Source organism: Schistosoma mansoni, assembly GCF_000237925.1.
Source record: "Schistosoma mansoni, WGS project CABG00000000 data, supercontig 0041, strain Puerto Rico, whole genome shotgun sequence".
NCBI classification, from domain to species: domain Eukaryota; kingdom Metazoa; phylum Platyhelminthes; class Trematoda; order Strigeidida; family Schistosomatidae; genus Schistosoma; species Schistosoma mansoni.
Window position 1 is genome coordinate 510906 of NW_017386027.1, and position 13233 is coordinate 524138.

A 13233-nucleotide genomic window follows, 5' to 3' on the forward strand; every position below is an offset into this window, starting at 1 on the left:
TCCAGGTTTTCGATGGAGGTCTAGCTTCAATTGACTCATGATTTCAACTGTGAAAATACTAAATTCTCCACAAAACCCCCTCTGATCTAAAATCTGAATTCGTCTGCTAACCGTACAGAAGTGTGACAGCAGTAAGGTGTTTCTCCCAAATGACCTAGGTCTACGGCGCCCCTACTTTCTCAAAACAGACAAGGATTTTAAAAGGTTGGTCTTTTAAATCACGGAGCTAACACATTACAAACTTCAAGGTAAGAACGTGTGTGGCCAGCCTTAAGCAGTTCTCCTTTATAATCGGTGTTCACGCTCCCAGCTCGGTACGATCACTGCTAATCCATTTTCTTCAAGCCCCTCGAAAAATATATTCTTTTCACGATGTAGGCAACCAAGACATGATAACTATCCTTGTACCTCTAACAAAACTGGAGAGTTTCTTGTTCATAATCGAATCTTACCATCACTTTCCTTTCTGTTATCTGCACTATCATCCCTTTCCCTTTGACCGACTAAATTCGGAAGTAAAAAGTCGGAAAGATAAGATCACACAACATTTCATTATTCCCTGTACCTTCACTGATTGTAGTTTTTATTAAAACAGGAGTCTTTTAAAAGATTTCTGACTTCTTTTTAAGATCTAAACACAGATTTGGTATGGGGAACAGGTCATTTGCCCTAGGTTTTTATAGTTTGCTTATCTTTTTAAGCTGAAATGGTCGTTTATAATTCTGTTAAAATGATATCATTAGGTTATTTTTGTCATATCTTATGAAATACTTTAAAGTGACTATAATAAATTAGGCTTTTCCAGTTAGTTCAGTAAATAAATATTTGGCGTCGTACATCTTTTTTTTCTAGAATGGCTAATCATTCCGAGTATCCATTCAAAGATGCGTATTGAAGATTCAATGAATGGAACGTCATTGAAATGAAGGACTTAATTTCATCATACTTTTAAACAAATTCTCTTGGTGTGCTGCTTTTTATTATTAAATAAAATCTAACTCGATTCAATCAGTCTTTTGGGCTTTAAAATCGCATATTACAGATCACTTTTATTAAAGAATTTCTTGAGCATTTGATTTATGCCCTGGTACGGCGGAGGATGACGGGGGTTCGCCTTCCTTCTCGAAATGCTCTAACATGATCACGTGTATACGGCCACTGACAGGAAAGTCCTACTTGCTGTCTTCTCGTGGCGAAGGTTTTCTTTACGGAATTGCGAGAACGAAAACCGTTGCTTTAACCGGGTTGGTTGTAAAGGAGAATTTACCTGGAGGAGCTGGAAAATCCTGATTCCAAATCAATGGTCCATATTAGCTCCAGGATCCTGAGGGAACATGTTAGTGTTAATTATTATTTTGTAAATATATATTGACAATCCGTTCAACGTTACTGAGTTTGATTTGTCTGTTCATATATGTATGTATATGCGGTACAACATTTGAATGTGTTTGGATATCTTATGTGTAAAATGATGTATAGGATGTGGTTCGAAAAGGAACACATTGAGTGGGGGAGTAGAAAGTATTGGTAATACTATATTTGGAATTCAAAGTATGGTAAGAAATGTATACAACTACGAATTATGTAAAGCCATATCATTTAAGGTTTGCAGTCACTTTTTAGCATTACTGTATGAATTCGAATCGAAATCATACTGAAACAGGTCACTTTAACACTCAATGTTTGGTGTCATACTTTAATTAAGTAGACCTTAGTTTTCCATATTACTCATATGTTAGTCAACATTGTATCTGGGTAAGCGGTGTCTAGCAATACGTGGTAGATGTACATGTTTCATGGATATTGTTTGTTGGTTGTCCTCACATGTTTCACTCTGTCGAAGGTTGAATGTTTTTTTTAATTAACCCACAGTTATTGTGAGATGAAATTATCATTGTTGCCGAAAGAGCTTTTTGTCTCATCAGTGGATTGAGAGCTTATTATTTGAACAGTCATCAGTGAGCAGTCTCACTACTTAACACAGGCTCGTGATAAATATTCAGAGCTTGCATTTTTAATGCTCATGTAAACGGAGGTGCACACATCTCGATTGTTATATTTTTTGACTTCTAAACAGTGGTTTAAAGCCTTCCCGGCTGCCAAAGACTGAGTAGGCAATTAGCAATAATAGGTGTAGATCAAAGCAGTAGAGGATGATTATAAATAGTGAGTTAGCTCTTTTCATCGATTTCTTTATCTCTAACTCTTATTCTATCTTGTAATAACAGTCAGAAGTTCTAGAAAAAAATCGAACTACATCCAACTTTATTTTCCGGATTACTATGAAGTACTGGATTTGTTCTCAAAACTCATGTTCTTGAGAAGGTAACATATTTATTTAACTAGGAATTGTAACAGTTTCAAAATGCAGGATTTATACATTCTTACTACTCCTGCACTGTTGATCTATATTAGTAAGCTATTAGACAACATCAGATCACTAGAGGCAACTCTTGAGTTTGGTTATGTACATTGAACTAATTAGAACACCTCACAGACTACTGCTTCATTCTTATAATGACGAACTCTTCATTGCAGAAACCGTTAGTTATGTCTTACAATTCGGAGTTAATTTTAATCAACTAATTAACAATGAAAAAAATCACTTATCATTTATCAGTATGATTAACAGGTTGGCTATTATTCATGCTAACAGGTTCGTTGAATAAATTCACGTAGTTGAAATGAATTAAATGAGGGGTAGACATTTAACTGTAATGAGGGTTCTTTTATTCTTGTGTAACAGGAATTAGAATAAATTGTCAAATCTAAGGATAAATGACCCTACTGTCTATTACTTAATTTTTCACCGCCTACCTGGACGGTCGATATTGTCTGTTGTAGGATTAGGTTGAAACGTTCACTATCTATTCTCGAACTCAAGTTAGGTGTAAGTCGCTGCATTTTTCGAAAACTTGCTGTTATATCGTGAACCCTTGTTTTTAGTTTTTATCACCTTAAGGCGTAGCATTTGTCATGTGATGATAGACTCTTAAATACAACAGATTCCTGATCGTATATGTTTATAACTTGTCAGTGTTGTTATTTGATGTTTCAGTTTATCTGTATTGTAAGTGGTCAACTGAATTTTAGTCAGTAGAATTTCAGATGTCCTAATATTGTGGTGCTGATGTATTTGTATAGTTACCTCCACACTTATTGGTAGTCAATGTAAATGGTCATAAACCTGATTATTATTGTTAGCTTCATTCAATATTATATTCTTAGTACAATATAGAATTCTCAGCATAATGTATTTCAGAAAGTTTCCGTTTCTTACTTCTTGGTCTATTCTCACGTTAAATATTGAGTGATCGCCAGTTAGAAGTTAACAGTCCAGGAATCAACATCTGAATAATGTACATTCTTTTTGCTGCTTATTTCCTGCCAGCAACCATGATATCTCTGATTAGGACTTTTGTAACTTGTACGAAGAAAGGTTATACACTTTTCAGAAACACAACTGAATAGGCTATGCGATTAATAATCGTAATGTATTAAAACAAACAAAATTAGATAAGCGTTTAATACATCTAGATGATAGGAACACGTCGCTCAGATGTTCAAGGAGGAGTTAGACAATTCACCACATCTGCTTTTAGTTGAGCATTTGTTATAGTGAAGTAAGTGAGGACAATGAAACGTTAGAAAAGTTTTTTAATTGCTTCGAGTCTATCATCATGACTAGAGGGGATTAATTGACACCAGGCATATTTTGTGGATAGTTTGTAATTGTATTGCAGATTTTTTTCGAAATCTAACAAGTCATTTGTATTTGGGATGTTGCTAGTTGTGTTTATTCGAAGCCCTTTTCACTTACCAATCATTATGTCTCAGAAACTAACTGAGACTAAACCAAATACATAAATCTGTACCTAGCGAATGAATTGTTTTATTCAATTAGTGAATACTTGACAAATGATCTTTATGAAGCTGTAGATGAGGGTTCCAGTTTTTGTAATTTATCAATTTAAGAGAAATTATTTACTTCGTTTCACCTGTGAACTTGTAGGATTATGTACAAATGCAAATGAAGATCACTTTTATGTTCATGAATTCAGTCTAACGTGTCATATAATCTCTTATTATTCACTATTGTCATCATCATCTCTTTAAAGTAGTCCGTTTCCGTTTGACAATATGTTACTTAACATTTACTCTAATCAACTTTTAATCTGATCCGTTCGTGATTTGTTGATAAGCTCTCTGATTTAATTAATCGTTTGTCATTTGAACATAAACTTTAAAAGTTCACTTCTTAATAATCGTTGTTTCTTCTCCTAAGCCACTTAAGTTTGTTATATAATCTATAGAGCACACAAATCTACATATTTTTTTTAAAATTTCTGGTCATAATACCAGATGAATGAATAATATATATCCAGAAGGGATTTTTGTGGATGTTTCAGTATTTTCATAGTTGAAATGATGAGTCAATTGAAGCTAGACCACTATGGAAAACCTGGTAGCACTAGACGGCCATTTTGTCTTATTATGGGACTCTTCAGCAGTGCACATCCACGATCCTGCCTTGCGACAACTCGGTGTTGCTCGGAATCAGTGATATCCATTGGACCCAAGCTGAACAGAAAAGGATAGATTCGGGAGAAATTCTGCTGTACTCTGGTTACGAAAAAGAAAATGCCCCGTATCCTAATAGACATAATTAAATTGTTTTTGATATAACGTAGATACAGATGTATAAGCATTTGAGACAGTCTACAAAGTGGACCAAAACCTGATCAGCTGAAGTTGCGTTTCAGTTCAAACGGACCTGTTAAGAAAAAAGTGCAACCCTATTCTAAATGGCACTGTTTCGTTTAACTTATAGCATCATAGGAGTGTTTAGTTCTTTAATCGATCTAGATATATGTATTTCAACTACGTTTATGTCATTGAAATGATGTACCGATGTAAGCTAGACTACTATTTAAAACCTGCAAGTACTGGAAGGCTCTTACGTTCTTGTATATATTGTTTATATTTATGTAGTTCAAATTGTTAGTGCTATTTTACATAAACTAAAACATATTCTTGATTTTTCATGATGGCAAAATGTTGGTGAGTTGACTATACTATAGATTTCCAAGTTCTGATTGTCATAAAGACTTGATTCGATGATTTAAATAATTTACATTGGTCTTTTTATCACTATCATATTACTGCTATGTTTGAAGTTGGTTGCAATCCAAAATTTTAGTACATATGGTTGACACATTATTCTTGTTTTCTGGTTGTTGGGATATATCACTGTTTCAAATAAATCTTTTTAAAACCGTCATATCGTTTATCAGCATGTCGTGTATTGTGATATGTGCTACTAATATCGACAGATATAATTAGTATCCATCACCAATCGAAAGTGAAATGTCTGGAGGCGGAAGGCTAAAAAGATAGAAGGAAAGAGAACGAGAACAAAGAATGGTTGATGTGGAAACAAAGGAACAATGAACTCAAAGACAATTTATGAATATTCTGCAAATGAAGTATTTGTTTACGACATGGCTCTCAGATTTTACAAAGATGTTCTGTAATTTAGTATTCAAATACATTCGATTGTTCCCACTTGTGTTCTCGTCCACTACATTATCCATCTTGAATTTTGTGATTTCTCAAGTGACTGATGCTTCGTGACCGATTAATGATGATAACAAAATCAGTGGTTTTAGATATTATCCGAACCGCTAAATTCTGATACCATGATTTTCCACTATGATTTCATTAATAGTCCCATCCTATGTATCATAGGAGATTCGATTAAATTCAGGGGAGCTGTAATTTTTATTTGCCTATTGCCTGTAAATTTTCCACATTTCCTTCATTATTTGTCCTTTATTGACTTTCTTCAGTTTGTCATACTACTACAATGCTTTTTCCTGTTCTTCGGCTTTGCGACGTATTCTCTCTATTTCAAGTTCGAAAACAGTGATACTTCCAGTTTAATTCTCCAAGATTTAGTTTCACACTTAAGTGTTTCAAATCAACACTTTTACATCGTAGTTTCGAAATTGTTTGTTTAAATATTCCATTTTCCCATCATTAATGTTGTTGTTCCGTGTTATTACTGATACCCAGTTTATCTTCTACGTAGTCTGATCTTTTATTTATATAAAAGCGTGTCTGAAATATAATGACGACTCTGGACAGGTGAAAATTGGTCTTTTGTTCTTCCTCTTCGTTTGGGGTTAGTTTGTATTGGACCAGCCTTCAGGCATAGCATATCAGACTCATAAGTCCTTGCTGCTTATTGGTTGCTAAACGTCGCCCATGTGAATTCTTTGGTTGTAGGACGCAACATAGACATAGCCTAGTCAACTGAGCAAAAATCAGTTCTTTGTACTTTATTAAAAGGGATGAAAATAACGATTAAAAAGTTATAGTTGGGAGAGAGTGGTAATGATAAATAAAAACTTAAAATAAATGGTTTTGAAGTCTTTGGCATTGATGCTGATCTTTATGTCCCAGATAATCAGGATCCGAAAATACCTTTGTTCATGATTACATTGAGGTGGTGTCGGGTCGCGGTCGGGTATGATCACCACTACAGGAAAACCAGTTACTAGGTTTGACCCCCCCCCCGAATCACAAATATCAGAAGGCAGTTGAAGGTTGTAGTAGGATGTATTTGTTGGCGATCTCGTGGTATCAAAATAATGACGAGATCTTGCCAAGATCCATAAGCGAGATTGCTGAGCGTACGATAGTTCATACAAGGTCACAAAACAACGGAAGTGTTTTTTTGGTACACTTGTGGATTACTCAGATGCACCCTTGGTTACGCACCTAGTTGTAAAAGGCGGTCATCACTGGCTCAAGGTCATGCATTTGATCGATTTTGTTAAAGAGTCCAACTCCTAGCAAGTTCACCCTTTTACATATATGCATTACAAAAGTTTTTTTTGTTTTCATGGTTCTTCGTGCACATGATATCTACACTATGTTTGTTTCCTTCCAGAATACCAATCCGTTCTGGAGGCCAAGCACTTGCATAAACCGAACAATTATCAATTGCATTTATGTATTTCCATTTTGTATCTTATTATTTTATGCAGGCAGTGGAGCAGTTCTTCAGGTTTGCTTGATTTCCACCATTACCTTTGAAGTAGACTCTTCTTTACTTTTTACTTGAGGGCGACTCAAGAGGCAGGTGAGTAAACACCTGATAGCCGGTCTGAGCATGGAAAAATCGTACCTCACCAACATGGTGTTGGGTAGCCCGCTCGCGGCACTTCCTCAGATATTCTTATTCCACATTCTCACACTTTCTCTTGAAAGCACGCAGCAAACCGTCAGCGATAGTTGTAGAAAAGATCACATGCTACAAAATAAGATGACAAGCTAGTAAATGAAGAGACATCCATGGACTATCGTTGAAAGCGTTAGTCGTAACTGATTGTAAGTCAAATAGTGAGCGAGTTGATAATTTCGCCTTGGGATGAGAAATAGAACTAAGGTGTTTTCGATAGACAGGTTAATCGAACCGACGTTCCTACGGAAGTCGATTCTAGGGGGAAGCTAATGTAACAACTCAGGTTGGTTGGTTAGGAGTTGACCCCAAACAACCAAGCATATGCTAAAACAGTATTGTTCAAGTATTCATTCACTTCCTTTTTGTAAGCGTTATATTCCCTATTATCTTATATTGAATGTTGAGAGCCTTTGTTTGTCTGAACAGATAATCCCACGCTCCACTGTGACTGCGCGAAGATCGAAATAAAGACTTATTCACTACTTCTCTGGTTTCTTCTATCAATAGCACGAGGGTTACCTTAAGGCACGAAACACTCAGGCAAACAGGTACGGTAAAACAATCACTAATACAGTAGATAATAATAACTGTTTCCATTATACGATCGTTTTCTCTTCATACAAGTAGTTCACCACAAGATTATAATGATCGAAAGATCCCAATGTCAGTCGAACCAGAAGTAATGAATAATGCAGTTCGAAGATATATTTAAAAGGCAGTCGGTTTGTTGAGAAGTATGTGATCTAAGCTGACTAGCTGTTGTGAGGCATTAGTTGCACAGCGCATCTAATACTGATCTGATGTAACTATCTGGTCGAGCGTCTTCTGATATGGTATTTCCATTAAAACTGGTGAGGTCAGCGCAAGTTGTAATCAATAGACGAACCCACCAATAATAACAAGAAAAGCCTGTCGCCGCATGTGATAATTAGAATTATTTGAAATGTCGTACGAAGTAGGAATTCCAGAAATAGTGCAATTTTCAGCAAATAGATCTGGGTGAGCATAAATAAACGTATTTTATTTACGTTTCGAGATCAGGAAGTCATCAGGTACCAAAGAATCATTAGTTCATACAAACACCACATACTCCAACGCCTAAATGAGAAGCCGAATTCCTCAATCAGTTATACTTCTTCTTAGGATCACCATGTGTATAAAGTGTGATCGATAAACGAACCCACCAACGACAACGTGAAAGGTTCACTACCACATCAGCTTCCTTGACCATGTATGACTATGCCTTGTTTGTTCACCAATCACAATTTTATGTCCATCATAAAATAATATTCTCTTTGTTTACTCATTTTTGTAACCTGTAGTTACTGTTTGGTATGTTATTTATATCTATTTTTTCCTGTTCGATGGACTGTATTGGTCGTTTATTTTTTATACTAATATTGTTAACATACGTTTTAGGAACAGATAAATGTTATCAAGCCAAATAGCTTACTTGTTCTGACTTTGGCTAAGCTAAGACTCTGTGCTCGACAGTTTAGGGAATAGTTTAGAATTGAATCAGCAGGAAATCGCTTACTACAGTCAGACTTACCGACTCATCTTTTATAGAATGTTACATATTCGGTCGAATCTACTCTTGCAAAGTCACTCGTATACCTTATTTCCATGGTATCAACACGACAGTCCAATCGCCAGCAGCAAAATTCTTTGTGGGACGATTTAGCAGGTAACTTAAAAGCTCACTGATAGCTCAATAGGATTCTGTTAAGCAGAGTGGGCATTCGCCCTTGATTTTAATTAAGGCATGATCAACAATTGAATGAATTCTCGATCCCAAATTTGTCCAACTAGTTTATGAAAATATTCTGATGCTCCGTGAATAGTTTGTCATTCTGTTTGGTGGAAAGAAACTTTACTGGTCCCTGTCGAATGACTAGGGGCCTACTCGAATGATGTGACCAACAGATGATGTCGAAGTCACACCGCGCTGTTGGCACCTAACGTGGTTTACCCCTTATAGAAGTGTTTGTCCGTAAAAAGTTGTCGCTCGCAGATCGTGTAAAAGGACGGAATACCGTAAAGAACAAAAACTTAGGTTAGAGGATGTGACAAAAAATGATAACGAGGTCACTATTTGTGTAGCGCGAAGCCACATAACAAAGACTTCCGGTCTGTTACGTAGATGCTCGAAGCGTGCTCAATAAGCGATAGGAAACAGGTGTATAGATTGACTCTACCATGTCAAATGTAAGCGCCGTCAGAGAAACGTGACTTTCGCGGCCTATAGATAGTATAGAACTTGACTTTGAATGTTTCACGTTAGTAAGAGCCGACGGAATCCAAGAGTGTAAATGAGGAGTAGCTCTATTCATTAGGAACAGCATCCCATTTACCATTATCGACAATGCACTCTATGAGAGTGTGATGTTTGAAGTAGTTAGTTGCTAGTTGAAATACAAGGGACAGGAGGTGCTAATTAGGTTGGTCTGCCGCAGTCCAGGCTGTTGGGGAAATGAGTCTTACTAGACATTTTCAATACTTGGTCGATGTCTAATCCTAGGAGACTTCAATACGTCCACGGTAGACTGGAAAGATCTGAGAACTGAATTGTTGGAAAATTCGTTCGTACAGAAATTCGTGGTGCAGATTTCGCATGCGCCCTAGTACAACATATGAAAGAAGCGACTAGGAACGACCCGGACTCTAAATGATCTTACTAGATCTTAAACTGACCCGTTATTGGGATGACTTCATGAACCTCGTTTACATGTCATCCCTAGGTACAAGTTATCATGTAGTTCTAAACTTTGACTTCCATATTGTTGTCACGTCAGCCCAAACGAGACCTCACATCTGGAAATCAATTATACAAGATACTATGCCCTAAGTATCACCGGTAGATTGAATAATAGAGCCAGAGTCCCTAGTTGAAAAAGCTTGGGCTGTATTTAGAAATTTACCTTTACATTCCTTCGACTACACAAAGGGGTTCGAGAAACCCTACACGATGATTCAGTAGGGAGAATTGCACCCTTTTCCGTAAGAGAAGAATGTGGGAAAGATTTAAGCCACTGGGTATTGACGAAGAAAAATCTCGATATCGAGGAGCTTGGAATACTTGTCCCTCCACTCTCTATAAGTCTAGAAGGTTGTACGAAGTAAAAATTTCTTACGGAATCTACAGAATGCCCTAAACGTTTGTATTCGTATATAACCCGAAGGACTAAATGAAGAGGAAATATTCTAGCACCATGTGGAGACAGTAACGCTTCATTATTAGTGGAGTAAGGTTATCGTAAAGCTCGAGCGTTTTCAAACTACTTGAGCGATGTATATACCATAGGAACACCCTTCCCGTCAGCTCACACACACTGGAAAACGTGACTATTAAAAAACCGGATGTTTTCGGTCTACTAAATCAGCGTGATATAGACAAATCCATGGGACCCAATGAACTGCATCTTAGTTTACTAAAGGAACTACCTAACTTTGTTGCGAACCCCCCAAGCATATGTATTAATAACCCAGAGTCGACCACCAAAATACTAGAAGAACGCCATGGTAAGTCATGTCTTCAAAACAGAAACAAAACAGAAACCAATTGGCCTAACCACTGTGGTTGTTACAATTTTTTTATTATTATTATTATTCACAAACACCTTATGAGTACATAAGTGCTGTGAAGAAACCATTTCGGGTTTCTTCAAAAATGCAATAATACACAATTTTCAATAATGTTAACGATACATATGCCATGTTTGAGAAAGGAAGGAAAAGGAAAATAAAATATTAATAATGGAATAGTAATAATAAATGAGGTTCTGTGTAATTAGCAAGAATTTTGAATTGATTTTGAAGGAGGAAAGGAAGAAACTAAGGAAATAAAAATAAAGGAAACGCGGAAGACGTAAATATCTTAACGCAGAACAAGAATAAACAACTATGTATGTATAGCAAAAACGAGTAATAAAATAAAATAAAACAGAATAAATTAATAAGTAAATAACTTATTATTGCGGTAAGATATGACGTTAGAATAAGTGTTTGTGCGAGCACAGTCATAGTTTTGGGTGATGCTCTGAAAGTTTCAATTAGGTGCAAAAGATAATCAATGTGTATGAGGTGTATATACATAGTGAAGATAAAAAGAGACTGATAAGTTGAATTCAGCGTAACACAAGTTATTGCCTTAATCCAAAGCTTCGTAATCTTAAGAATATTTATTTAGAAGGAAAAAAAAGAGAGAGTAAAGAAATGAACACAGTGAAAGGGTTCAACCATGATCATAATAGTGTAATGGATATAGACTTTTGAGATGAACGAATAATTTTAAAATAATAATAACAATAGTAACAATAATAATAAACCTTTACTGCACTCGGATAAATACGTGTAGAATTATGTAACAGTATACAGAGTGAAACCGGGTTGTAGTATAAACATTAGTGCAATGATAATAATTTAGAATGATGCTATCATAGTCATAATTAATTGCGAAGAATAATTAAATATAAATTTTTATATGTTATATGTTGTGAATATTTTTTAAAAAAAATTACTTGTTTAAGTGTAACATAGGGGTTTTTGTTTTTAATTGTAGACTTTGGATATTTAGGAATAAAATATATTTAGAAGGACAAGAAGAGATGAAAAGAATATCTAATGTGTCGAAAGACTAATAATGATATTAATAACAGTAATAATTATAAATACGAACATAAGCAGACTTTGTATATTCACATAAATATAAAATAAAGTGAAATAGACGTGAAAAGCTTCAAAGGTTTCACTTTGCTTTTCAGTCAGTTAGATAGATGACGGACCATTTTTGTATAAATCGTTGTTAAGCACGTTAATATTCAAAAGGTGACACAATCCACTTTCGGAAAGAAAGTCATCAAGAAGACTTCGGAACCGGATTATAGTTTCACTGCATCGGAGGTTCATTGGTAGTCTATTCCAGATGGTTGAGTAGCGAATAACGAAAAAATTCTGGCGTAAATTTGTGTGGGTTTTTGGAATCGCTAGAATATTTTCCTTATTGCGTAGATTGTGGGACGGTATCATAGAGTATGATGGGGTAGATAGCGAAGAGTAAGAAATACCGTTAAGAAGCCGGTAGAGAAAGATAAGGTTTAGTTTGATACGCCTGATCCAGAGAGGTTCTAGTTTGAGTTGTTGACATCTTTGGTGATAGTCTTTGTTGTCAGAATACCCCAAAACAGCTTTGGTGAACCTTCTTTGAACACCTTCAATTTTAATCAGGTCATTATGCCTGCAGTTACTGTAAACTAAGATACCATATTCAAGAATTGGTAAGATACATTTTCTGTATAATAATAATCTAGAAGGAGCTGTTTGAATATTTTGATGAAAAACCGTATCCTTTCAGGAAAGCAGCATGTCTTTGGAACAGGTTATCCCTGTCTCACTAATTAATTAGTGGCTCATGAAAGCTGGTGGCCTCTAAAAGAAAAAAAGTCACCTATACTCATAGCCCACATTGAACTCAGCAAAGCATTTGACAAAGTTCCTCACAATCGGGTGTTATTTAAGGTAAGAAATGTCGGGATCGGAGGCAACCTATCAATTTAGATAAAAGACTTCCTAGTTGGGTGCCAACAAAGAGTGTGAGTGAACTTTATGTCTTTTAACTAGAAAACTGTGCTTAGTGAAGTGCCTCGAAATACAGTTTTGAGATCAGTGTTATTCCCCATATATGGAAATGATCGTTCTCATCTCCTGTCATCATTGGTCTTCATATATGCTGATGATGTGAAGATATGGAGAGCGATAAGAAGTAAGGGTGATGGCTAAGAACTTCGAAAGGACCTGAAGAAATTTCCCATTGGTCTCAAACCTGACAGTCTCCGATAAATAGTTCCAAGTGCATTGTGATGTGTATTGGTCATCAAGGTACAGATACATAAATGTTGAATAACTCCGAGCGACCTGTTGTCAAGACACACAATGACTTAGGAGTCATCTTTAGATAAGACCTGAAGACTACTGCACACTTCCGT

At 35.9% G+C, this 13233-nt stretch overlaps 1 protein-coding gene across 2 annotated transcripts in view; it reads left to right on the plus strand.

Moving 5' to 3' along the window:
* The window catches only part of Smp_053220.1 (aldo-keto reductase, putative), a gene marked incomplete at both ends in the record, with an annotated part of 16675 nt that extends 15663 nt beyond the window's left edge, over positions 1-1012 (plus strand). Inside the window, one exon of one of the 2 annotated variants that reach the window (XM_018790661.1) lies at positions 853-1012. In XM_018790661.1, coding sequence (XP_018646059.1) covers positions 853-895 — 43 coding nt within the window. The remainder of the gene's footprint in view (positions 1-852) is intronic. The other variant, XM_018790662.1, reaches the window with a different exon arrangement.
* Positions 1013-13233: the final 12221 nt, after the last annotated feature.